Source organism: Drosophila navojoa, chromosome 5 (genome assembly GCF_054131105.1).
Source record: "Drosophila navojoa isolate 15081-1374.11 chromosome 5, UAZ_NAV_1.0, whole genome shotgun sequence".
NCBI lineage: Eukaryota > Metazoa > Arthropoda > Insecta > Diptera > Drosophilidae > Drosophila > Drosophila navojoa.
The window spans coordinates 3,046,396-3,074,307 of NC_142893.1; the positions used below are offsets into that span (position 1 = coordinate 3,046,396).

A 27,912-nucleotide genomic window follows, 5' to 3' on the forward strand; every position below is an offset into this window, starting at 1 on the left:
ACTCCTGCTGCCGTGTATTATGCTCCTTTGCATTGGTTTTGTTTGCCGTCTTGATAGCGCTGCCCATGTAGTGGTAGTATATGTATGTGCGAACACCGCCCTGCAGCTGCCTTTATGTATGCGCAAAATTACATGAAATGAATGGCCAGAGCTATTATAAAACGAATGTGGTATGCTCTTACAGCGAGTGGGAGGGAGAGAGAGAGAGAGAGAGAGAGAGAGAGACTGAGAGAGAGAGACTGAGAGAGAGAGACTGAGAGAGAGAGAGAGAGAGAGAGAGAGAGAGTGATAGAGAGAGAGAGAAAAGGAAAGAGAGAGAATGCTAAGAGTACTTAAGTGAGTCAGATGATACATCAGCTCGATTTTATTTGAGTTTGCTTTGATGATCTAAAAACCTTTTCATAGTAGAACTAAATTTTTGACGTAGGAGTCTGGTGCTAATAACTGTTGATTTAATAAAAAAGTGCATGAATTGTTAATTAAAATATATGGTAAATTTTATGTTCTTAATTAACATTAAACATTAAAAGGTTTACTTATGCTCATCAAAGTTGTTCAATACATGATCTAAAACTGTCTGGCATCTATTGTATAAAGGCTATACATAATAATCTAATATAGATCAGATTTGATTCCGTAGTTAAATATATAATTAGTCTGCTTATGCTTAGCTTGGGCTTTATTTATGCATAAAACAAAAAAGGTTTTTCATACAAGAACTAAAAATTTAAGTCAATGCTACTATGCAAGATCAGGTGTGCTACCATTGATGCTACTATAAGAGCTAGTGGTTGAATATTGATAGAGGCTAATCAAATAGTTAAGCACACATATGTAAGAATTATTGTCCAGTTTATACCTAATATGTTTTAGAACAATGCAGTTTTTCATAGAAGATCTAAAAAATTGAGCCAAACTTTTCTATGGCAACAATGTGATGTAGTAGTATAATATATGACAGTAAAGTAGTATACTACAGTCTAAAAGTATAGTATGAATCAGCAAAGTAGTACAATTTAAAGCAGTTTAGTAGTCATAGAAGTACTAAAATTTTCGACCTTCTTTCCCATTAAGCATATAGGAATAAAAATTTAATATTTTAGTTCAACTATATCTTACTCAAGCGTTACATTCGCAATGTCATATTTATAATGCCTCGCTTCAGCAGTAAGAAAAGGGAAGCTGTTCCCACTCTGTCTCTCCGCCTTCAACTAGGCACCCGCATCCGCACCTGTCTTTTATTTTATCTAGATGTGCCTGTGTGTGCGTGTGTGTGTGAGCCACTGGTGCTTGCTGTTCTCGCTGTAGCAGTGTTTACTGTACAAGCAAACTAACTGCCGCTGGGCCAAGTGTAGCATACTTTTTTACAGCCAAAAATGATGAAGCTCCGACTCGTTCCTGCTGCCACTTCTTCTTGTCGCAAAAAAGAAGAAGAAGAAAACACCCGAAATAAATTTAAAATGCAATTTAATATAGATTCAAGCACAAGTTGGGGCGTCTCTAATGTGCTTAATTGTTGCCCGGCTCATACATAATGATAAGCGGCTGGCCCCCACGCTTAATTAACATGACTAATGCAATGAGCTGAGTCACGGCTAAAAGAGGAGGGCAAAAAAGAAAAAAACGGCTAAACTAACCGCTAAATAATGAGCTAGTGGCTAATCAGCGAACGTGTTCGGGCGACGCCTATGACCTATGGCAACAAAGGACAGAGGACGCCCAAGCTTAAACTGAAACTAATTTAGAGAACACAGGGCACACACACACACACATGAGCACACACTCACACACTTGTCTAGCTGATAAAGCTGAAGAGAAATTGTGCCAGTCATAACTCAAAGGATGTTTGTTGGGACGCGCTGTTTGAGTCGCTGCGCGTGTCTGCATTATGGGCCATCATTCAGAGGCGTCAACACGACGACAGAGAGAGAGAGAGAGAGAGATGGAGAGAGGTGGAGTGAGGTAGTGAGAGTGATAGAGGTAGTGTGAAATCTCCTGTGAGCGTAATCATAAAAATGCTGGGATACCTAATCCTTTCACACACACACACACACACATGTACACACACACTATCTCAGTCGCCAAGAAAAACGCATTTAACCATGAAAGGACGATGTCGAGGACAACTTTTTTGTTGTTAACGCTGTTTGCTGAATACGTAAAAAGGATTTTGCGCACCTTTCAAAATATCCTCTTCGTGTTTTTTTATTTCCTTTTCTGTATTTTTTTTTTTGCCTCGACTATTTACATGCTGATGATTGAATGAATGGATGAATGCCAAGGCCCTGGCAAAAGTTTTGCTCGGGTCAGCGTACTAATCAGCCAGTGTCCTGGCCGGTGTCCTTGCCTCACTTGTTTTGATTATAAATTGAAAACTTTGGCCTGGCCGCATTCTACTTTTTGCGCCTTTTCAAAATCAAAGTGTTTGGCTAGGAATTTCCTAATTCTCTGGACATCTTTTTTTTTTTTTTTTTGTTCTGTCTCTCTGATGGCATTTCCATATGTTCATATGCAAACCCGGTTAGAGGCGGTCAAGCGCATAAGGTCGTTCGTTCAAGTGGAAATGGAAATGGAAGTTGGCAGGACACGCACACATACATACACATACATACATGCATTCGTATATGGCCATAAAGGATATGCTTGTTAGTAACCAAATTTCTGTGACAATGACAAGCGAACAAAGCCTGGACACATGGAACTTTCTCTGACACTATCAAGCACTTTTCATTGAAGGTGTCATGCCACTGGGGCCTAATCGATATTTATTAGTGCAAATGGAGCTTCCGAGCTCAGATTTTTGCAAATATTTTGTGCTCAACAAGGCGTGTGGCCTCCGCTCGAGTGTGCCAAAAGGCAAATGCATATCACATTAATCAACCGAATTTTAGCCATTGAAATGTTGAATGAAATGGCATCAGAAATGAATTTCCATAAGAAAAATGAAATTATTTGCATTCAAATTGAGTAAATTCAGGAAATTTGTAAGCTGCAATTGCCTTAGAGGCTTGCATAAAGCTCATTGCTATGACACTCGCCGGTTGCTTTCGGAAGCTAATTGATGCGATTAAAACGGACAGCATACCTAGCTTAAGCTGGGACAGAACAGTCCATTGAAAAATTTAAATATATATAAATATTATGATCATTATCTCAACAGCTTTTATAAGCAGTGCTGCATTTTACAACACTGGCAACATATATATTGCTACATTAAAAACAAAATTTAGTTTTTACTTACACCTAACTTGAGTTCCTCATATATTTTAATAGTTTTTTGAGCTAAAGTTCTCATTGGGTCTATTTAATGTTTGCCTGAAACATGCATTTTACAACACTGATCACCATTTCTGCTCATTGCAACAACTATTCTATTCTCGGAATTCATTCTATGTTCTCTTTTTGGTAGACTGCTAAGCCTTTACAATAAATATCCAAACTTACATCACATTTGCACATTTTACAGCACTGCCTATGCAACATTGATTACTCATTAAACAATTCGCAATATTCTGCTTTAAAAGTCTTTCTCATATAAACCATTAACATTGCCTTAACATTTCGACAAATTTTTTACATTTCGTGTGAGCTTTTTCAACACTTTTCGATAATAGAGCCTTTCACAGCACTGGTGCCTTTTCAAATTCCGTCAGCAGCCAACTTCGCGCAGCTTTTTCAAGCAATTTCATCGTGACATTTCAGTTTTTTTTTTTTTTTTTTTAAAGAAAAGTAAAAGAATTGAAAGTGGTTTGTGTAACCATGTCGATCTCGAACTATAGATTGCAGACCAAGGTGCGCCTGCAGCCGCTGGTGCTCTTCCAGATTATTTCCGCCTACGAGCGCCGCCCGAAGACGGCCAAAATGGTCGTGGGCACGCTGCTGGGACGTCGCGACAGATGCAACGACACCATTGACATCACCAATTGTTATGCGGTGCATCACAAGGAGCAGCAGATTGGCGACATGGAGCAGTTCAAGCTGGACACTGGGTACGTCGGCGAGATGTTCGATCTGAATCAGGTCACCTATCCGCAGGAGAAGATCATCGGCTGGTACACCACCGGGAGGACGCTCTCCCGTTCGGCGGCGGCCCTGCACGCCTTCTACTCGCGGGAGTGCGGGGATATGCAGCCGCTGCATCTGCTGGTGGATACATCACTGAGGGGCGGTCGTCTGACCACACGCCTCTATTGCGCCGTCACGATGGGCGTGCCGGGCGGCACTCGAGGCCTGCTATTCACACACTTGCCGCTGCTCAAAGTCAGTACAGAGGGCGATGAGGAGGTCGCTCTGCGTCTCATGCAGAACCAGGCGCTGCATCCCACCAAGCAGCTGGGCCGCATGCTGCCCGAGCTGGTGCACGTGCTGGAGGCCACACGAGAGCTGGAGCAGAAACTGGATCTGGTGATGCGCTATATCAACGATGTGCTCTCACGCAAACGCCGTCCGGACAATAACATTGGGCGTGCCCTGCACGAGGCGTTGACATCGGTGCCGATGCTGGACGCGGACAGCTTTCGTACCATGTTCAATGCGAATGTTCGCAATATGCTCATGAGCATTACACTCGCCAGCATGATCAAGACCCAAATGGAGCTGAGCGAGAAGCTCTCCTATTTGCCAGATAATTAAAGACTGTCAATTTTCTGAACTCTGTATTCGAATGAGTCGATCGCAATTCAACTTCAATTGCGCGCATTAAAAACAAGTGTTGTAGCAGTCAGCTTTTGTCTGTCTTCGGGCGTGGGCTTTGTAAATTTGGGCAATCAGGTTAGAATGAAATGAAATGTACATATATATGTATGTATGTAAAATGTGGAAGAGGGCGTGGCAGGCAACACAAGTTTGTTGTATTTTGTTGTTGTTGCTATTTTCATTTCTTTTCCCACAACATTTTTAACAAAAATTATACAAAATGTTGGCAATATAAATATTTTACTCTTTGCTCTCTATATTTATATATAAATAGTGCTTCTTCTATAAGCCAAATGCACATTGATATACCCTTATGCAATGCCAGCTCAGCAAAGCCTTCGGGCCATCTATAATAACCGATATAATACACGTTATAAGCAGACATTTTATCTGCGCATTGTCGCTGTCAGCGCTGCAATTGTTGTTGTTGTTGCTGCTGCTGTTGCTGTTGCTGTTTGAGCTGAGAGCAGCTCAGGCGCTGTTTTTCCGATCTGCTCAATGCAATTTTTTGCATTCGTATAATAAATATATATTACAGAAGTGATAATGGCAGCGATTGCATAATGGATTAAGTGTCAGGACTCAACTGTTCGGGCAATGCTAAAGGCAGTTGCTGTTGTTGCTGTTGTTGGTGTTGTTGTTGTTGTTGTCGCTGACGTTTTGCTGTTTGTCGTTATATTTAAGCCATTATCAATGTCGAATGTGGAGCGTAACCGCGAATGCCACATGCCGCATGCCGCATGCCGCATGCCACATTGCCACAGAGCCACGCCTCTGGGGTCTTTGCATTTCTGGCTCTGTTTGCATTTCAACTTAATTTGAAGCGATTTATTAATTTTTTCCAATACCCATTGAATAGCAGAGCGTGAGGGTATATTGAGTGCGTATTGGATAGCGGAAGATGAAGAAACCTTGGAGATTAATCATAATCAATATTCTATTTTGATGGTTTGTCACCCTTAGAACATACAGATTCAAGATCTTCAATTGTCTTTGGCATATATGTGCCAATAATTCCTAGATTATAAATATTTAAAATTTTAGATAGAAATCATTTTAGATAAGACAATACATGCCATAGAATGGCTCGAATAGAATAGAAAAGCTAAGGCTTCACATGGGGTTATTGAGTTAAAGGGAATAGATAATATATTTTTCATTATTTTCGCTATGTTATTTCCTTAGAAATATTTTTTTTTTAAATTTTTTTTTATGGTTTTTTATTAGGCTCAACTCTCCATTTGAGTCCATAGTTCTTCTCACCCTCGTTTTTGAGCTCAAAATTGTAATAGCTAAGTTAATAATTAATATTAATTATATATTATATTAAATATTTATTATTATATTTAATATTAATTTTAATTTAATTTAAAATTAATTATATATTATATTTAATATTTAATATTAATTATATGTTATATTATATATATATTATATTTATTATTTAATATTTTTCTATACATTTACTGTAAAAATTTGTGTTTCATTTCATTTCTTCTTTTTCAATAATTTTTAATTATTCTTATAAGAAGAAAATGAAATGAGACTATGAACTATGATATATAGATAGGTTCAAGAATTTAGCAAGGAAAGAATGCAGTCTGGCAGGTGCTCAAGTTGGGATCTTTTAAGTCTGTATCTAGATCAAAGAGGAGTATCAGACGCAAGTTTGGTTCTCATATCTTATTCGACTTTTCTCTTTTTCATAGAGTCTAGGCATTTTGTAGTCAAGCACGCCCGCTCAGAGCAAAATTCTTCTTCTTTTTTAAAAAGCTGCGACATGGCTTGCAGCAGCTGATGCTGTTACTGCTGCTGCTGCTGCTGCTGCTGCTGCTGCTGCTGCTGCTGTTGCAATTAATTAAAGCTGCGATAATATTGAATGCAGTAATGTGTGCCAAATCAAAAGGCAAAAATCAACAGACCCAGGGCTGAATAACTGGAAGCGGGGCGGTGGGACGGCGGGGCTGAGGGGCAAATGCAAATGCAAATGAGCAGCGCACGCGCCATTTTGACAAATGAGGGCAATCAAAAAGTTGCATGCGCCCAGGCTTAATGCGTTACACAAGATCACGTATACGCAACGCTCTCGCTGCTGCCGTTGCTGCCAAGACGTTGCAACTTTTTGCGCTAATTAATGTCATAAGATGTTATATAAATGTATATAAATGTATATTTATACATATAGATATATAGCGAAATGCTTGTGCCACGTGTTTTAATACCCTGCACGCGCTGGCCTCATAACTTTTGGACAGTTTGCCGCCCCCTTTCGACGTGTTTGGATTTTCAGCGCCAAATCAATGGGCGACAGACAGAGAAAGAGAGAGAGAGGGAGGGAGGAAGACGGAGAAAAGTGTGCTGCAACGCAACGAGCTCGATTCAAGCAGGATTTATGCTTTGGCCACAGTTTAGGTGTCAGCTGCAGGCCAAGCCAGCGCTGAAATTACGATTGTGACCGCAGCCAAACGAGCAGCAGCAGCAGCATCTGAATGAAGCAGAAAGTATCAGTGTCAGTGCCAACTAGCTTACTCTGGGCGAAGCCAACTCAGCATTTGGCAGACCTATACATATAAATAGAGACACATATACATATAGCTATCCACACACGACATAACTTCTATATAGGTATAGATATATACGTATATGTATATAAATACATATATATCACAGCAAAACAAATATAAATATGAATGGGCAGAAGGTTGCAAACTATGAAAGTACGAACTCTAAATGCGCTTGCAGTTCTATATGAAATAAGAATATAGAACATATTATATAATATAGTAATCCGATTACCCAACAAAATTATAAATATAGCAAGGAATCAACATAGGCTACACAATATATCGAACAACAAACTTTCTTATATGTTAACTGAATGTTCAACCTAACCTAACTTTTGATGGAGTCAACAAAACTATTGAATCCAAATATATATTCATATTACGACTAGGACTAGCTGCCACAGCAAGTTTCAGCCAGCTAGCACCCAAGCGAGCTCGCATAGAACATTTCACATTAAGAGGCCAAACAACTAGCCCAAGTGTATGGGGAGCTCACAGCTGTCACACAATTCATGAGCAAATTATAATACCCTTATTGGCAAGCGCATAAATATGATGTGCAAAAAAACCACACACACACACACACACAATCGTTTATAGTGGTTGTGTGTGTGTGTGTGTGTTGGAATAATAGACAGCGCATTGTGGGCGTGTAAACGGGAAACGAGCTTAAAAGTTGCAAAAGCAAAATAAAGATTGGCATAGATATGCACGTGATTGGAATGTAAGTTGGAAATTAAGTGGCTCCTGCGGCGCCAGGGAAACCAAATAAAAAAAAAAAAAAATACGAGAAGAAGAAGAAGCTGGAACGAACAGAACGAAATCTTTTTGCCAAAAACAATATATGTCATATACACAACACACACGAGCTGTTGACTGGGCTGGGCCGAAGACAAGCCAGAAATGGCCAACGAATTGAGTGGCACTGGCAAAACGGAAAATGAAATGCACATTAGCAGGGCGGGGGCGGTGCTGTAGTGGCGTAGTGGCGTAGGTACTCGCAGCAGCAAATGCCGATGGCATAAGCGTAGGAAGGAAATTGTTACGTAGGCCAAAAACGCAGCAAGCCAAAGCGAACGACGAAGCACAGCAAGTTGGCCCAAAGAAAAGCGCGCGCACAAATCGAAATAAATAAATAAAATCAAATGTTCTGTGGAAAAACTTTGGCTTCAGCCAAAAGCTAACTTAGGTGAAAAATCTACACCGCCTGCCGGCAACCGACGTCTCCCTCCCCCAGCTCGCACAAAGCGCTGAAATTACATCTTATGAGCGTCTGGAGGTTACGCTTTAGGGAGCAGCGACGTTCAGTCGACCAGCTGAAGAACTACCCACCCCAGTCGGGCAGGCAGTCAGCTAACTTGGCGTGTACGTAACGGCAGCGTAACGGAAACGGAAACAAAGCGATAAACTTTTGTTAGTGTAGCGAACACCAATCCACACTCGAGGCCCACGAGAGCGTAAAAGTGCGAAAGTGCGCGCACCACTGCGACCCACGTAGCACCAGGCACCAGGCAGAAGGCAGATAGCAGCAACAGCAGCAGCAATAGCAATAGCAGCAACAGCAACAGCAACAACAGCAATATCAGAGGCAAGCTTGCCTAGAAGCCATTGCTTTTCAAGCTATGCGTTGCCTTTGGTTGCGCCTTTTAAGACACAGGCAACAAAAAATGAAGCAGTTCCTAACGGAAGCAGCACAGTAACAGCACCAGCAGTAGCAGCAGCAGGAGCAGCAGGAGTAGCAATAGCAGTAGAAGCAGCAGCAGCAGCAGCAGCAGGAGTAGAAGTCGCAGTAGCAGCACTAGTAACAGTAAATACAACAACAACAAGAACAGCAGCTGCAGCAACAGCAGCGTGTAAATGTCGGCTAACACTTGGCTGCGTTTCCTGACAAAGAAAATAAGTCGAATGTGTGAGAAAGTGAGGCAGGCCTGACTGGGAAATACCCGGTAAACTAGCCAAAATATACCAACATATATAATTTGCGAATGGTTGAAGATTAATTAAGTATAAAAATAACAACAATAAAATAAATATATAATAAATATAAAAATAAAAACTAAAAAAAAAAAAAAATACAACAAAAAAGCAATATTAAATTTTAAAAAATAAATTAAATTAAAATAAAATTTAAATTAATATAAAATATAATAAAAATGAATTTAAAAAAATAAAACAAATTAAAATGAAATAAGGTTTAAGTAATAGTAAAATAATAATAAAATAACAAAAATTTAACTGATTAATTACTATAAACAAACAACAACAAATTTTAGATCAGATAAGGAATATTTTTAATAAATATCTATTTAGGTATCTTAAAATATACTCAATTGAAAAAAATTTTAAAATAATATTAGTATTAAATTTTAATAAATATATAATATTAATAATTAAAATTTATCAAATAAAATACACAAAAAATAACAAATTTCAAATCAGTATATAAAACAAAAATAAAATAAAAATTAAAATATATAAATAAATACTAAAATAAATAAATATTTATTTAAATAAACAATAACATATTTTAGATGAATTAAATGAATTCGAAGACTATTTTTTAGAAGAAGAATTCTCCATTTTATCAAGTTTTTTAGTTGCATAAAAATACAATTAATAATTGTAGCTAAATTATTAATTACAATATAATAATTCTATTTATTAATAATTTGCCAAATTTAAAAATAATAATAATTTAAATATAATAATTCTATTTATTAATAATTTGCCAAAAATTCCTCTTCTAACTGAACATATCCCCAGCAACATGAACATAGGGTATGCGCAAAGGGGGTAAACACAAGAATAAGAAGAAGTAAAGTAGAAGAAGAAGAAGCAAAAAAAGAGAAGAAACGAATCCCTTATGTGTTACTGAGACTCAATTGGCCCGCGTGCGAGCGCGGGGGACCTCTTACAGACTCGACTGGCTGCCAATGTGTGAATTACGAGTGTATTTTGTAGCGTCTGAGATTTTTAGCCAGCTTTAAAGCCAAAAGAGCTAGAAACGGCTGAAAACACACACAAAAATCAACATCAATTTGAGCTAAAATAAAAAGTCGAATCTAATTTGCTTTGCGAAACAATTGATTGACTACACGAATCTCAACCGAAATCCAATAAAAATCACGCTAAAAACAAGTAGGAGAATCCAATGACTAACAAGCCAAAAGAAGGAAAAATCCGCAAAGAAGTTTCCCAAGGAGCAACGCAAAGTTGGGGCTAAAAATCTTAATTTTCCACAACAGAGAAACGTGACAAATTTTCGCTGGTCAACGCATTTCCCAAAACTGTTTCAAAACTTTACACACGCTCAAGGCTGTGTGTGTATGTGTGGTTGTTGTAGGTCGATTGTTTGTTGCCAGCCTTTTTTTGCCTTTTTGTTTCTGGTCTTTTGGGTTAGCCCCAACAACCAATTTTCTTTGTGTATTTGCAGCCTCCATTTTATGTTGCTTCCTTGTCCTTTGTCTTCGCTTTCAGTTAACTCAAGTGTACACTTGGCCAGAAAGTGTCTTAAGCAGCCAATATGTTAGTTGTTAGCATGTTAATTTTATGGACAAGCTACTCCTTTAAGCCAATTAGTAGCTGACTTTTGTCCATGACAATTGATGGCCGAGTGAGAAAGTTGTCGATTGTCCGATGATGGAGAGAGGCTGGGAAGGGACTTGAGTTTTTTACTGTGGGAATGGGTTGGGAATAGATCAATACAATGATAGCCAGGGGCGTGGAAGAGGAAGCTTCTTATGCTGAAGCTGATCGAACAACTCTCGTATAGGTTAACAGATTTCCCATATATTATCTAAGATTTACTTTAGCTGTAAGATAATACTAAACATCTTTTGAACAGTTTTTCTTAAGCGGAATTCTCTAACTTTAAATTCGTTTTGAGCTACATAAGTTTCTATTTTACTAATTGAATTCTAGAATCCTGAGTTCAACTGGAAAAAAGATGGATTTTTTTAAAAGAATAAATCATTTACAGTTAAAACTTAACAGAAAGTTGAAGCTAATGCTTGAGTTTCATATTATGTTCATATTATGTTCTACTCCCTCATATATGTAGACAGTCTATAGAGGAAATTAATAGTATCCAACTCAACTCAACAATTAACTGTTAATCATTTTCCTTTGCCCTCCCATCACATTACGAGCCTCTTTTATTAATTCCCACTAAAGCCTTTACATTCATTCGTCATTCAAATTGTTATCTGATGGACTATGGAGAAAACATGTTCCCCAACCATATTAAATGCCAGCTCAATTTCAGCTGGAAATCAAAGTCTATATTAGTCAAGGTTTCATTAAAATGGACGGCATTGTCGTGTATGTAATCAACTGGACCCTCGCACGATTAAACATTTCCTCGAGTGCCAAACAAAAACTGCCAGCCGCATTGGCCAAAAATGTCATTTCATCTAAATGCACCTTTTTTCCTTTTGTCAGTTTTCTCATTTGATTTATTGTATGGCCAAAAGTATTTGCGGTCTCTGTTCCAGAGTGTGTGCGTGTGTAGGGTATATGAAATGTAAATGTCTGGCTGATTTGTTTAAACAAACGTATGTGTGTGTGTGTGTGTGTGTGTGTGTGTGTGTGTGTGTGTGTGTGTGTGTGTGTGTGTGTGTGTGTGTGTGTGTGTGTGTGTGTGTGTGTGTGCGTGTGCGTGTGAGGGCCTTGTCTCTACAGCTGTCAGGTTCAATCTTGTGCTCGTTTGTGCCCTTAACCCAAACCTGAACCGCACTTTCTTCTAGTGTTTGCTCTGGTTTTGCTACTGTTGAGGTGCTCTCCGTGTTTCTCTCCCTCCCTCCCTCTCTCTCTCTCTCTCTCCTTCTCTCTGTCGTCCACTTGTCATGTCACTCAGCGTCATTGTCATGCAGACAATGCCAAGCAGTTGGACAGTCGGCAAGGAAAGGACAGACAGATTTCAGTCTTTAGTCTGCTGCCCAGATAGCTCAACTACCACACCCGCTCTCCCACTCTCCCTCTCTCTCTCTCACTCTCTCTACTCTTGGCTATTTTTCGGCTTTTGCATTTCATTTACATTTTCAATGTCAGCTTCGCCTTCCAAAGTCTCTCGCTGCGAGCTGTTAACCAGCCGTTTGCTGACATTTCACGTAATTTACCGTTACAAATCAATTGTCAGGCGATGGTCGAGCCTCGCTCACAATAGACATGACCTCTCCACCCACCACTCCAGCCTCTCACTGTGTCAGCGAGTGCCTTAAGTAAAAGCGGCCGCATCGACCAGCTGCCCAAAGTGTTGAATCGTTCGTCCAACAATACTTAAATGCTATGTTCCAATATTTTATGCACAATTTATGTTAATTTGCTCACAGTTTAGCCAGAGAACACACACACACACAGAGAGAGAGAGAGAGAGAGCGATAGAGAGACTGAGCAACATATTTTTATAGCCTTGCTCGATATTTATGCGCGATTTTTTTCGCATTGAACCGAAATTGTTTGGCTGCTTATGGCATGCCATATATATATATATGTTTATACATATATAAATACATATATGAGCGTACGTGCTTTAGCAAAAGTTTTCGGTTTCATTACACACACACACTCGCACACACACTCGCACACACATTGACATTCACGCACATGTGTTTGTCCTGGCTTTCAGTTAACATTTTGACAGCGAAGGCTTTAAGTTGTCAGCGCGTTCTTTAGCCATATTATTGCCATTGTTGGTGCTGTTGCTGTTGTTATTGTCGCTGTTGCTGTTGTTGTTGTTGTTGTTGTCGTAGCATTTTGGCGCTTATTAACATATTGTTGTTTTGCGCCTGTCGCGCCATTGACAATTCATTTTGTTATCACCACACATGCTAAAGCTTAGCGGCAAAAACTCTAAAAACAAAGCCCCAAAAACTTTCGCTCGAGCAAAAACAACATTTGCACAAACACGACTAGCCGTTGCGCCTGTAGCCCAAAAAAGGGTTGTCTGACACTAGGGGTTGGCCAGGTTGTGTTGTCGATTATTAGAGGGCAGAAGAAGAACTCATATATGACTTTTAAGTCTTCAATAAAGATTATTAAAGCAAGTCTAGTAAATTTTCTATAGTTATATTCTTATCGATAAGTTATTGATATGCGTATGCTTATCGATAATATTTGTTTGTTTGAAATTGAATTAGAGTTGTTGTGTTTATAGCTGGCATACCAACAGAAATTATTGTCTTTAGTTTAAAATATCTCTTGGAGGTAATCGATAACATTTCTAACTTATGCACAAGTTTTTTTTAAACAAAACTATGTTTTTGATACTCCAAAATATGAATATTTTTCATTGAAAATGAAAATATATGCTGAACATGTAAGCAGCTTCAAATAAATGAACGATATATTATCGATAACATAATTTATCATCCCAAATTTCTCTTTAACTGCATCTAAGAACTACAAAAACTCATTTTCTAGCATAAGCCTGAAAATCTGTTAGTACATTTACATTAACGATATATTATCGATAACAGGATTTATCTATTTAACTGAAATTAAGAACTAAAAAGCCCCAGTTGATACTAAAGCGCGAAAACTATGTAGTTCAGCTCATTTGGTGAACGATATGTATCGAATGTTATCGGCAAAATGAATTTTCGGCATTTTCAACTAAAAATAGGAATTATACATAATCAAATTCTTATTGCAATGGCTAAACATGCAATGCAAATCCTTTTTGTTTATTTACATTGAATATCCCCGCTTTCTTCTTTGCCTAGAGGGCATCAACAAATACTTTTTGCCAACAAAGTATTTATGTTTTGGCATGTGAAAAACTTTGCTGTCAGTTGGGAGATTTGTGCTAATGATATGCTCTGACAGTTGAACTAAGCTAAATACACAAAAGCTACCAGAATCTCACATATAATAAAATAACAAGCCAGCCACAATGCCAGCCTGTCTATCTATCTAACTGTCTGTCTGCCTGTCTGTCAGTTTGTCCGTCTAATATGTTTGGCTGATTAAAGAGCAGCTTAAAGGGTGGCAACAGCAGCTCAGGTGCAACAGCTGCTGCATCAAGTTGCATATGCATATGTGCCAGCATCTTATGACTAAATTGCCATGCACTTTAGTTGAGATGGAACAGCGGGAGAGACAGAGAGAGAGAGAGGGGGGAGAGGGTGAGAGAGATGGCGGAGTTGAGTGTTGGAAGTTGAGGTAGTAGCTGAAAGCGTGCTTAGCTGCAAAGACGTTGCTGCAGCTGCCTCTAAAGGCATTTTAAGCTGTGCAACACACGCGCACCCTAACACACACACACACACTAACACACACATACTCATGTGGTTGCTCGTTATTATTAGCATAATTACAGGCGCATTAGCGTGCTGCGGCTTTGGGCTTTGAGCTCTGGGCCTTCCGCCTGGCCAATTGGCTGTGCTACCTGATTATGACAGCCTAAAAGCCAGCCAACAGCACCGCACCACCAGCCCTACCGCACCCGCCTCTACTTTATGTAAATTTCCAACATAGATACAGTTATACATATACATTTAAATGAATACATTTTGCTTTTCGCTTGAATTTTCATTAACTTTGCATTAATTTGTCTACGCTTTTCTATTTTCAGCTGAATTTGTCGACAGACAGACAGAAAAAATCGCACAAAAAATTAAAAGCCTTAAAGAGCCCAACAGCAAAAGCAACACAAACGAAGCGAAAGAGAGGGAGATAGAGGAAGAGAGAGAGAGAGAAAATTCGAGAGAGAGAGAGAGAGAGAGTGACATCTGATAGCTGTACCTAGAGCTATAACTAGGAATTGAATACGATGCGTTTACAGCTGCTCGGGCTGTTATGCCTGGCATTAGGCGCAGCTCTGGCTGCTGCCTATAACAACGACAGCAACAACAACAAGAAAAACAACAACGACAACAACAACAACAACAATGCCAACACACAACAGCAGCCAATCTACACTTATCTGACCACATCGAGCACGTCCAGCCACAGGAATGATGCTCCAGCCATGCAGCCGGCCATTGTATACGAGGCGTCTATGCCAAAGCAGGAGACGCGAACCGTCAGCACGGCGAGCTCGACCACAGCGGAGGTGGCTTCAAAGAAAGTCATCGGTTCCAGGTGAGTGCACACACACACAAACAAACCCACACGCACACGCACACGCACACACACACACACACATGCACACACAGACATGCACAGAGTCTGAGCGCGTTTTTAATACCCTAAAGCCATTGCAAATGAACGAGTTCGGGCATATTGATTACGTGTGAAAGCATGAACGGGTAGGAGAAGGAGGCGTCTAAGGCCTAAGGCATAGCTATGGAAATAGATTAACAATGCATTGCAATGGTTTCTCCTTTTTACTCTATAAAAAATCCTCAAGTTTTGCCGTGGCTTTATGGAGTTCAACTACTATGTCATTTTTATCTGATCGATAAGTATCGATATCAACCTTATTGAATATACACTGGATACGAACTTGAGTATACCTAGTCTTATAGTTCATTAGATCAAGAATGTAGATCTAGTTAAATTCTGAACTCAGTTCAGTAACTTTTGTATTAACCTTAAATATCGATAAGTTCCGATATCATTTGAATTATATATTGCTCGTATGTTAGAGGCATAGAACAGTTATACGTAGATATATCATGATAAGAATGTAACAGCTAAACCTAGTCAATAATAATATTTAAGCACTACCGTTTCATACTCTGATCGATAACTTCTTCCATATTTTGCCTTCACAATTCACTCTGATCGATACCTTCCTGCATTCTCATCCTGCACAACTTACGCGCTGAATCTCTTGCTGTTCTAGCTCTCATCACATAACATGATCTCACTTTACCTAAGGCAGAAAGTTCGATAAAAACCTTGATTGGTAGTGAATGTTTGTCCGCATGTAGCTCGAGGTATTTTGCTTAGGCTATTTTTCAGTCAGGTACGCCCGACTAGAGCGCATTCGCTGCTGTTGCTGTTGGTTTTCTTTTTTACAGTAGAGGCCGAGCACCGCCCGTGCACCACTCCAGATTCTCGGATTGGCCTTTGTTTGCGTTTGTTGTTGTTGCTGCTGTTGTTGTTGCTGTTGTCGCTGGTTGTTAGGCAAAAGTCTTTTGTTTGCGCAGCGTTTTTGCAATTTTTGCCACTAATTGAAATAGAATTTGCCTTTTGTTGTTGCGCGATGCTAGGTGGTATGGATGCGTGTTGGCGTCCGGGGGGAGCTGGGCGTGGTCAGCTAGCCAAATGCCTTAGTATTTTAATTAATTTGCTCAACAGGCGCCACTTGAGGGGCCCCAACCGCCGCATACCTAAAGGCGCAGCATTTAAAAATAACAAAGTAACAGCCAACCAAAAAAAAAAAACCAAAGAGAAAATTGTTAAAGGAAAATGGAAATTGCAAAAGGAAAACCAACAACAAGCTAGGCACAAATTGAGTGCTCATTAAGTTCAAATCAATGCTAATCAGTTTGGCTTCTCTCAAGCACTTTTCATTGGGGTTTCCTTTTCTCAGTGGCTCCAGCGGATAGTCAACCCCTTCGACCCCTTATGAAAATGAATATTTTTCCTTGCCTTTGTCTCCGTCCCGTTGGTGTATTAACAAATTCACGGTCTCGCTTGTGGCATATGCTAAACAGTTGCCGCTTAGCGCTTGATAATGTTAACGCACAGCTGTCGCTGCGAGCGACTCATAATGTTAATGCTTATGTTAATGTTAATAGCAATGATCATTAAGAGACGTTTGCGTTTTTATGTGGCAAAACCTTGATGCTGCAAAGTGTAGTTGTATATGCGTATAAACATATATATGTATGTAGGTTTATACATAAAAATGTAGCTTGTTATGCTTAAATCATTTGGTTTCTTTTTTTGCAAACTCTTAAATTATTTAGTTTATTAAAAAATCTATATATACTTTTTATAAAATTATGTATGAAATATAGTTAATTGAATTAATACTATTTTAGCTTCCTTTGTCTTTTTATTTTTTTATTTTTTTTTTTTTTGTATTAAAATATATATAAATATTTATGCATATTTTTTACATTTATTTATTGTTTTTCTGCATATACATAATACATTTATATGTATATTTATATTATCCGGCATCTATCACATTTGTTTATTATACATATATTATATATTATATATATATTTTCCATAAATATATTATGTATTAATTTTTTTCTATATATATTTATCAGACTTAATTTTCATTTGCTAAATTTGCATTAATTACTTGAAATTATTTTTGGTTTACTTTTTTCTCTCCATTTTATGAAGCACATAAAAAGTCAATTTTAATGCTAGCTTATTTTAATCAGACTGCCATAAACAAATAAATTAATTATGTAACATGCCAAAAACAGTATATTTTTTTCAAAATTGATATATATCCGACACAATGCAAATGGCATTGCAATGCATGCACAAAGAAATTATTATAAACAAGCTGATGACTGGCAGATGCTCTCTTTGCATTAGATTATAAAAGGAATGGAATATTCTATTGAATACATCAGCGATTACTGACAATGAATTGCATTAGATAGGAATATATAAAGAAAAATACTTCAATTAATTCTTTAAAAAATATATATATATAAATGAAATGTTTGAAATTCAATTAATGTATTTATAAAACAAGAATTAAAAAAAAAAGATATATATATATATATATATATATAGCACTATTTAAAAAAATATATATATATATATTTATACAAAATATTTTTATATAATTAATTTTATATTTTATATAAAAAATATTTTTAATTGAAAGACTAGAATTTATATATATAAATTTACTTGATTAATAAACCTTTTATATATCGCTGCTTATTTAATATTTAATGAATGCTTAATTTCAAGGACCTTGCAAAAAATGGATCAAACTCTCATATTTTTTTCTTATTATATTTCATCATTTATATATTTCATCATTGAATGGCTAACAAAATTTTCAAACGAATGTTTTCCACACTTTTCCACATATAACCCTGGAGCACCCCTAAAAGTGCCACGCCCACTCTAATGGCTATGCGTCAATCAAGTCAGTCAGCCCGTCAAGGCAATTAATTTGAAATTTATAATAGAATATTGCATAAAATGTTCGCTTTCAATTAAAATGTCGGAGCAATCATAAAATAAATAAGATAAATATTCAATTATTTGCTTTAAAATGCCAGCAGTAAAAAGATTGTGCGAAATTATGAAACTCTGATTTTTCAGCTGCCTGCTGCATAAGCATGGCCAAAACGCACACACACCCACACACATGGCTAAATCAGGCAAGACAGTTGTATGATATGCAGTTAGACAGCAGCAGCTGCTGCACGCGCGATTCACGTGCTTAAATGTTAATGATGTGCCATGTAGAAATCCCTAACTATGCACACACACACACACACACACACACACACACACAAACACACTCACACATATATATGTATAATGCGTGTCGCTATGTTAACTAACTGCCAGCTAGGCCAAAGGCAACGGCAAATGCAAATGCATGCGCGGGAGGGGAGGGGATGGGGGGCATTGCATGGCCTTCGAGCGTGACTATGTGACTTTTCTCTTCTTCTTCCTCTGCTTCTTCTTCCTGCACACGCTGCGATTGCGAGTGCATTCAATTTCCATTAAAATGCCAACGAATGCGCCGCAAAATATGCACCATGACGTGGCTGTAAAATAATTTGCTCAACTTAATCGCATCCCATTTGCCATCAATCTCTGTCAGCTGTAGCATATCTACATGAATTTCATTTGCTTTCTAATTCACAGCGATGCCGCGGTGCCCGCGGTGGCCGTTATACTCGATGGCAATGAGCCGCAATTTACGGATGCCTTGGGCCAGAAGGTGCCCAAGCCGCAGCCATCGCTGCAGGTGGCCAGCCCCATTGATCTGCTGAATCCCGATCGCTATGAGTTCTACACGTTCGACGAGCACGGCGAGCTGGTAAAACGTCTGATGACCATGCAGGAAATCCAGAGCATTGTGGCGAATGGCGATGGCGAAGGCCCGTCGATAATTCATGCGGCACCGCAGCAGGGCAGCGAGCCGGAGAAGAAGATGCAGGACATTGTGGATAAGGTGCAGCATGTGCTCAACAAGCAGGTGGAAAGCAGCTCGTCGAAGAACGGCTCGGTGGAGGTGTTGCCCGTGCTGGATACACCCGATGTCTCCTCATCGTGGTCGCTCATTTTGCCCGCCATCTTTGGCAATACGGGTGGTGACATCTTCCCGCAGCAGAAGCCACAGCAAATCGTTATGACGCCCGAATCGGAGCTGGTGGAGACCTCAACACGCACCACAAGCACCACAAAGCGTGTGACCAAGAAGCCAAAGCCATCGAAGCGTAAGCCTGGCACCAGACGCAAGCCCAGCACCACCACCACAGAGATGACACCGCAGGTGGTGCAGGAGGACTTGGATCCACTCGAGTCGGTTTACACGGGCATGCAACAGTACCAGCAGGCGGCTGCCAATATGCCCGACTTTGATATCGCCCACATGCAGCCCATCTACCAGAAGTTGCCCAGCACCACTCGCAAGCCGGAGACAACCACACGGCGGGTTTTCTACAACAATCAGGAGATTGTGCACACGCCCACCTCGTCAGGCAGCCCGAACAGCACCACGGAAAAGGTTCAGCAGGTGGCCAAGAAGCCAGGCAATGTGCATCGCAAACCCACTCAACCACATCGTGTGAAGAAACCCAATGGTGGACATGGCAGCACTAGCAGCACCACTCACTCCACTGGTGGCAAGCAAAAGATAAAGAAGAAGACAACTACACCAGCGCCCACCACCGCCGCACCCACCACCGCCGCACCCACCACCGCCGCACCCACTTCAGCACCCACCGGTACCACTGGTGCAACAGATCCTGAAAAGCCAGCAGCGGCAGCAGCAACAACAACCACTCAACCACCAGTGTCCACCACACAAAAGAAGAAGAAGCGCAAGCCCACCCGCACACCCGGACATTCCAGCACCACCGGCAGCGGCGCTAAGCCGAACAAGCCCAAGCGTAAGCCAACCACCAAGCCCAAACCACATCACCCAGCCGCTGAACAGGTAACCGCCACATCAGCACCACATTACCAAGCGGTCAGCACACACAAGCCAGCGCGTCCACATCGTCCACACAAGAAACCCAAGCCCAGCAGCCCCACCACAGAGACGCCACCAACGCCATCATCCGGCGCTACTGATCCAGAATTAATGACCGAATCATCGGTGAGCACAACGCATCGGGATACTATAGATACCGCAAGCACAATTGCAGTGGCAACCACAGCGGCTACAACCACCAGCACCACCACAACGGCAGCACCCCCAAGCACCACCAGGCGACCCGCTTTACATCATCAAAAGATACATGGCAAGCCCGCACATGCGAGCACCACAACTACCACGACCACAACCACCAGCACCACTACTACCACTACCACCCCTAAACCACCAGTTATGGAGCATCATCAGGAAATCCACGTCAAGCCCATCCATAATGCGCCAGCCGCTGATTATTTGGAAAGCTACGGCAAAATAGCAACAACAACAACAACAGCAGCGCCCACTACCAGCACCACCCATGCGCCTGTCTATCCCGTGCCCAGCTACGATGCCGAAGCCACCGAAAACTTGCCCACATTCGTTGCCCTGGAGGAGGATAAGACGCAGCTAAAGAAGACGCCTCTGCCATTGCCCTCGCTCGCCCTGCTGCAACAGCAGCTGCAGCAGAGTGCCACACCGTCGCCCGCACCACAATTGTCGCCGGATCAGATACTATCCATGGACCAAATCGTGCAGAGCTTGACCCAGGATCTGCTAGAGGGCGATAAAAAGGATGCCAATGCACCACCGGTTAAATACGATAGCGCCGATAGCAAGGAGCAAATGGAAACTTTGGCCAACAAAAAGAAAATACCCGTCACAAGCACCACAACGACAACAACGACAACCAGCATCACCAGCCAGCCAAAAACAACAACCACCACGACAACAACCACCACAGCTAAGCCGATAATACCATCGCCCAATCCACTGGCAGCCAACTATGGCGGCAGCACCTTGGCCACCATGTTGGATGAGGAGGACACCAGCACCACTGAGGACCTAAACGACTCCACCGAAACCACCGGCACTAAGCAAACAACACTGAGCAGCATGGAGGGTGAACAAACGCCGATTGTGCTGATAACCGCTAGACCACAGTACTTCACCACCAATCAGGCCGCACCACAGGTGCAGCCACTGACCACAGTGCAGTCGGACGCCGAGCAGCAGGAGCCCGAGACCACCGAGTTGCCCAGCTACACACAGTTCCTGCAGACCACGCCCATGGCAGCGGATGACGAGCTCGAGGCAGAGGCAACCACAATTCGACCCATTGAAGAAGTCAATCATGTGGTTAAGTTCGAGCCACTCTATGCCGATGTGCCCGAGGCTGTGGTCACGGAACTGACGGAGCAACCCACAACGAACGGCTACTATGAACAGCTCGATGATGAGGCAACCACTGAGGCAGCACCACGTCTGCCCGTCACTGAGCGCGTCACCAGCACCACCAATGCCGTGGATGAGGACAGCACCGAGGTGACGCCCATGATAGCCAATCTGGTGGATCAGCTGAATCTGCAGGTGCTGCAGCCCACCGATCAGATTCTGATGTCCAATTTCCAGACCCAAGCGGCCACAGTGGCGTCCACCCTGGTGGATGGCAGCAATACGCTTGTCGCCGATGTCTACATGAACTCGAATGAGACCAAGGATGAGCTGCAGTTCCTCATGTCCGATGTCATACAGCAGATCACTCAGCCTGAGAGCTACAAGCCAGCCAATGATGATGATGCTCTTGACGATGATAATTCGCATCGTCTGACCAACTTTGCACAGCTGAACACGTCTTTCCTCTTGCCGCCTAAGCTGGAGGCGAGACCAAAACCAAAACCGAATCCAGTGGTGGAGCAAAAGATAACAAGCGCAACGAAAGAGCAGATGCAGGAAATCACAACCATAATGCCAAGCAAAAACGAGGAGGAAAAGCAGGAGGAGCTCATCAAACAGGAAGCTGATTACATCAATACGCCCGCACCTGAACCGGAGCAGCTGGAGAGCAGCACATACAGGGTGCCGGTGTTGTCCTTGTCGCAAATTTATGCACAACAGCAGCAGGACGAAGATGATGAGCAGCAAATATTTGAGCTGGAGCGACTGGAGCAGCTGAAGCCAAGCCAAGCTGCTGACAAACAGGAAGTCATTGAGCAGGCGACAAAGCTGGAGGAGCAGCAGAAGCAAGAAATGTTGAAGGAGGAACAGCGATTGAGGGAGCAGCAACGGTTGAAGGAGGAACAGCGTTTGAAAGAGGAACAACGGCTGAAGGAGGAACAACTGAAGGAGGAACAGCGGTTGAAGGAGGAACAGCGTTTAAAGGAGGAGCAACGGTTGAAGGAGCAACAGCGCTTGAAGGAGGAACAACTGAAGGAGGAACAGCGCTTGAAAGAGGAACAGCGGTTGAAAGAGGAGCAACGGTTGAAGGAGCAACAGCGCTTGAAGGAGGAACAACTGAAGGAGGAACAGCGCTTGAAGGAGGAACAACGGCTGAAGGAGGAACAACGCTTGAAGGAGGAGCAACGCTTGAGGGAAGAGCAAATAAGGGAGGAGCAACTGCAGGAGGAACGATTAAAACAAGAGCAACTGAAGCTAGAACAGCTGAAGGAAGAACAGTTGAAGCAAGAGCAGGAGCAGGAGCAGCAGGCACAGTACCAGTACCAGCAACAGCTAGAAACAACAGCAGCGCCAGCTGATAGCTACGAAGCGACAACCAACGAACAGGTGCAGTCGGAGGAGAGCAAGGAGAGCAACTCAGTTGAAGAGACGACAACAGCCAGCAGCAGCAGCAGCAGCGTGGACGACGACGAGAAGCCAGATGCGCCAAAACGCGAGAGCGAGGAAGACCAGATGCCCGAGATGTTGACAAATGGTTACAACCAGCAAGTCCAAACGGAAGCCAACGTTGAGCAAATGGCGGCAACCACAATGCAGGTGCCAGTAGCCGAGCAGGAGCAGGAGCAGGAGCAGGAGGAGGAGGAGGTGCAGAAACTGGCAGCAACGGTGGCTGGGTCAACAAATGTTTACCAGGACGCACCAGAGCAAGAACAAACATCAAGCGAAAAGGAAGCTGAAAAAAGCGAAGAGGATGCCAAAACAGAAGAGGAGCTGGCCGAACAGCAGCAGGAGGACGAGGAGCAGCTGAAGCAAAGTGTTGAGGATAGCGTCACTAATGCGGCACAGCTGCAGCCGCAGTATACGGCCCAGGCATCTGAAGAGCAGCATTATCAAGATAACGAGCAGGAGCAGGAGCAGACAACGGCCAGCGTTGAGCTGGTCACGGAAATACCGGGTGATATGTCCGTTGTTTCATCTGAATCGGATATGTCGCTCAGCTCGGAGCAGGTCACCGAAAAACTAGAGCTAAGCACTGTGCCCACCATGGAGCTGAACGAGGAGGCACTGGAGGACATATCCGATGAGCTGACAGCAACGCTAACCGAGGAGGATACAACGAGTGCACAAAAATATCAGCTGGACGATGAGGATCCCTATGTCAAGCTGGGCGAGACGACGGCCAGTGTGGTGAGGCCCCAGCAGTCTGGAGAAAAGAAACCAGAGCAGGAGCAGTCTACAGAGAAGCTAGAGCAGACACAGCCACAGCAGAGCTACCAGACGACTGTAGCCTTGTCCCAGGAAAAGGAAAAGGAAACGGAGCCGGAACAGGAAGAGCAACAGAACTCCGAGCAGGAGCAAAACTACAAAGTCACCTTGCCTCTAGCTAGCTATGGAAATCAGCAAGCTGATGAGGAGGACGAAGAAGATCAAAACGATTATCAGCTGCCCATACTGTTACCCAGCAGCAGCAGCAGCAGCAGCAGCAGTAGTTCGACAACAACCACCACAACGACAACCACACGAGCGCCCACAACGACAACCACCAAGCGACTGCACACACTGAAGCCCGTTTCGTATTATGTGCAGCCGTCACTGCTCGGTGGCTACAATCAAGTGGAGCCACAGCCACCGAAACTGCTCGCCTACAATGCCAACAGCAACAGCCTGGCACAGCAGCAACAGTTGCTGCCATCATCGCACCGACCCATGCATCGACCCGCTTCGCTCACAAATTTAATGGCTGCATCCACGCAGGCAACGCGTCCGCCAGTTAAGCTCGAGCCGAGTCCGGAGAGCTCTCAGGGCCTGGAGGCCTCCACTGCCCGTCTCGATGAGGATGTCTTGTCCTTTGCACGGCTGTGCAATGAGCTCGCGTTTAGCTACTGGAAGTCCATAACCTCGGAAAAGATAAGCTCAGCCAGAAGTCTGGTCATCTCGCCATTTGCGCTGACCTCAATGCTATCCATGGTCTTCCTGGGCGCACGCGGCAGCACCTCGGGCGAAATGAATGAAATACTGAAACTCGACGATATGGTCACCTTTAATCCGCATTTGATTTTCCGTAACATCACCCAGTCGGTGGAGAAGTCCATGGAGCAAGATATAGCGACTGCGGCGTTTGTGCGCGAAATCTTTAGCGATCGTGCGAATGGCAAAATCCTGCCCTTCTTCAAGGAGAAGACGCAGCAGCTGTACGGCGGACATGTGGAGGAGGTTAACTTCCATGTGGTCAACGACATTGTAAGGCGTCGCACGAATCTGCTGGTGAAACGTCACACGATGGGCAAGGTTTTGGAGTATTTGCGCACGAACAGCGTTTGGGTAAATGGCCCGTTGGCCACAGTTTCAGCCAATCTCTTCCAGACAGACTGCTCCAGGGCCTCGATAACGGATCGCGACGGTGAGATGTTCTTCCAGGTGCATCCGACGGTGCGTCAACGCCGACTGGTGCCCATACCCGCCGTGCTCTACCGCTCCGGCTTCACGGCTGGCTATGAGCCCAAGCTGGATGCCACTGTTGTCGCCTTCGGGCGCATTCAGGATACGGTGAGCACCATCTATGTGATGCCGGGACAACAGAGCTCGGTGGTGCCCACGGACAATTTGGATCGCCTGGAGCGCAATCTGGTGGAGATGGCCTTTGGCCAGGATAATGCGTGGAGCAGCCTGATGACCTCGCTAATGGATCGGCCCGGCATGGAGGTGCAACTGCCACGTTTCTCGCATCGCTCGTTTGTCAATGCCTCGCTGGGACTGCAGAAGATGGGCCTCAAGGGACTCTTCAAATCGGACTTTGCTGACTTGCGCGGCCTGACCGGCAACGGTAATCGCGACATCTTCCTCTCCGACATGATACAGATCAATACGTTCAGCACTTGCGGCGAGGAGAAGATCTCCGACCATCATCATGTGGAAATGTACCCAGCACCGCCTCTACGCAAACGCAACAAGGATGTGGATGCAACGGACGACGATGCCTACGATTCGTCGGAGGCAATCGTGGACTTTGGTTCATTGGTGCAGGAATCGGCATTGGGCCGTGGCTTCTACGATGACTTACTCGATCCCAAGTACTTGGAGCTGCCTCTACCGTTGCGTCCGCGTCAGGCGCGCGTGCCCGATGCGCCCAGACTGCGCTTCGATAAGCCCTTCCTCTACTTTGTGCGCCACAATCCAACGGGAATGATACTCTTCATGGGTCGCTTCAATCCACGTCTGCTGCCATGAACAAATCAAATAACCAATTTCCCCCTAACCCCAGCCAGCCTTAAGTAAGCCAAAATACAGATAATTAAAGAAAAACAAAAATCGAAATGTTGTTAAAGCCCGTCTCCTCCAGCTTGAATAGAGGCGTCAAAGCAAATTTTATAGTAAATTCAATTTGCACGCAATTAAGTTAATTTTATGATTAATGCGAATTGCTGTGCCTTAATCCCGCGTCCGGCCCCAACTCAAACGATACGAGATTGATGTGCAGCAAAATAATACTTAAAAAAAAAAAAAACAAACAAATGATGAAAAATACTTAAAAAATACCTGCAAAAAATATGCCGAAAAAAGATTTACTTTTGCTATTCAAATTAATATAAATATAAATATAAATTCATATTTTTTTATATATAAATATTTGCAAATCATTTTCAATTTCTGTTTTCATTTTTTGTGCTCTTTGGCTTGCATTTATTTTATTTGCATTATAACATTTTCTACGTGCCGCAAACAACAATAACAACAACAACAAAATAAAGTTAAGCAAATTTGGCTACAAAATGCGAATGCAAATGCAATCATATTTTGGCAACAAAATAAAACAAAAACAAAACAAAATGCAACACAAAATGTAATTTTAGTAAAATAAACTTAAACAATACGCAAAACTAAAAGTTATGTATGCTATTCTATAAGCTTAATAAAAAACATACTAAATAAATATATATATATATATAAATAAATGAATAAATAAAATATACAAAATATAAAATAATTGTATTTGCAAATATTTCAAATTGATTCGCAAACAACCGTAAAAAATCTGCTCAGCTGAGCTTCTAAGCTGTTGAAGCTGTCCAGCTGCTTGTGGCTTAAGTCCAGAGCTTGTAACCCAGACCGGAAGTGTGTGTTGTTTCACAGTTTTTGCTCTACTCTCTTTTATTTTAATTTTCTTTGCCTGCCAGTGTTGTGCAATGGTGTCCCATAAAACATGTGACAGAGCAACAGATACACACACACGCACACACATAGATACCGGAGCAAAGGCATAATAAATTTAGTTAGACACTAAGGCGAAGCATATATGTTCTTACGGTAGATAAAATAGAGATGAAAAAACTTTGTGTATATTAAAAAATATTTAATAAAAAGTGACCAGTGTTAGAAGATTTCTATGGTAACAAGAAAAGAGGTGTAACTAAAGGCAGCCTAAATCCATCCAAATTGTTTATATTCATAGAAGTTTTTGGGATCGAGGGAAAAGACAACAGCATAGATAAGAACGTTAAGGGAAATTTTATACCAACAATACCAATTGTAAAATAGTACTGTAAACAGAGCACATACACCCATTTAAGAAATGTAAGAAAGTAAATCAGATAATTAAATATGCCAAGATATAATCGTACTACTCCAATACTTAATAGGTCTGAAATCGCCTGAAAATCAACAAGTATTATATAGTAAGCTAGAATTTCAGTCTTTTCAGGGACTACAGGAATGGAAGATCAATATTTCAATATACTATACAATATAATATATATAGTGAGAGCAAAATATCATTCAAATGCATTCGTAAGAACAAGAATGCTTTCAGAAACTAATTACCAGAGTTGAGCAACAAATATATTATATTTAAGTGCTTGGCAAAAGAGGTAGGACTGTAGCATTACCTTTATCTGAGCCTTCTCAAGCTGGATTTATGCAAAACCAAGTAAGTATTTGGTATTTAGCTTAGTGTAAAAAAAAAATTAATATACCCTGCTAACCCATTATTAATTCAGAGTATAATTACCAGTGTTGTACAATATTATACATAATACAGAATGCAAGGTTGACGTGACTTAATCAAGCTATGCATACAGGAAATTGCTAGTGTATGGTTAGTGCCTAGTATACATGACTTCTGTAGAATTTTCTTTAAGCAAAGTAAGTATTCAATTCTTAAAACTAGCAGTGTTGTGCAATGTAGCATTTTACAAATATTTTCTATCAAAGCTCGTTCATTTAAAATACCACTAA

At 41.8% G+C, this 27,912-nt stretch overlaps 2 protein-coding genes across 3 annotated transcripts in view; both read left to right on the plus strand.

The window, feature by feature from the left end:
* The window catches only part of LOC108652671 (uncharacterized), a 49,614-nt gene extending 23,625 nt beyond the window's left edge, over positions 1–25,989 (plus strand). For both annotated transcript variants that reach the window (XM_089262414.1, XM_089262415.1), the window contains 2 exons: positions 14,830–15,338; positions 19,011–25,989. In XM_089262414.1, the coding sequence (XP_089118540.1) occupies positions 15,028–15,338; positions 19,011–25,908 (7,209 nt within the window). In that variant the 5' untranslated portion in view covers positions 14,830–15,027 and the 3' untranslated portion in view covers positions 25,909–25,989. The remainder of the gene's footprint in view (positions 1–14,829; positions 15,339–19,010) is intronic.
* eIF3f2 (eukaryotic translation initiation factor 3 subunit f2) lies at positions 3,587–4,712 on the plus strand. Its single transcript, XM_018103339.3, has one exon. The coding sequence runs from the start codon at positions 3,760–3,762 to the stop codon at positions 4,630–4,632; it is 873 nt and encodes a 290-aa protein (XP_017958828.1). The 5' UTR covers positions 3,587–3,759; the 3' UTR covers positions 4,633–4,712.
* Positions 25,990–27,912: the final 1,923 nt, after the last annotated feature.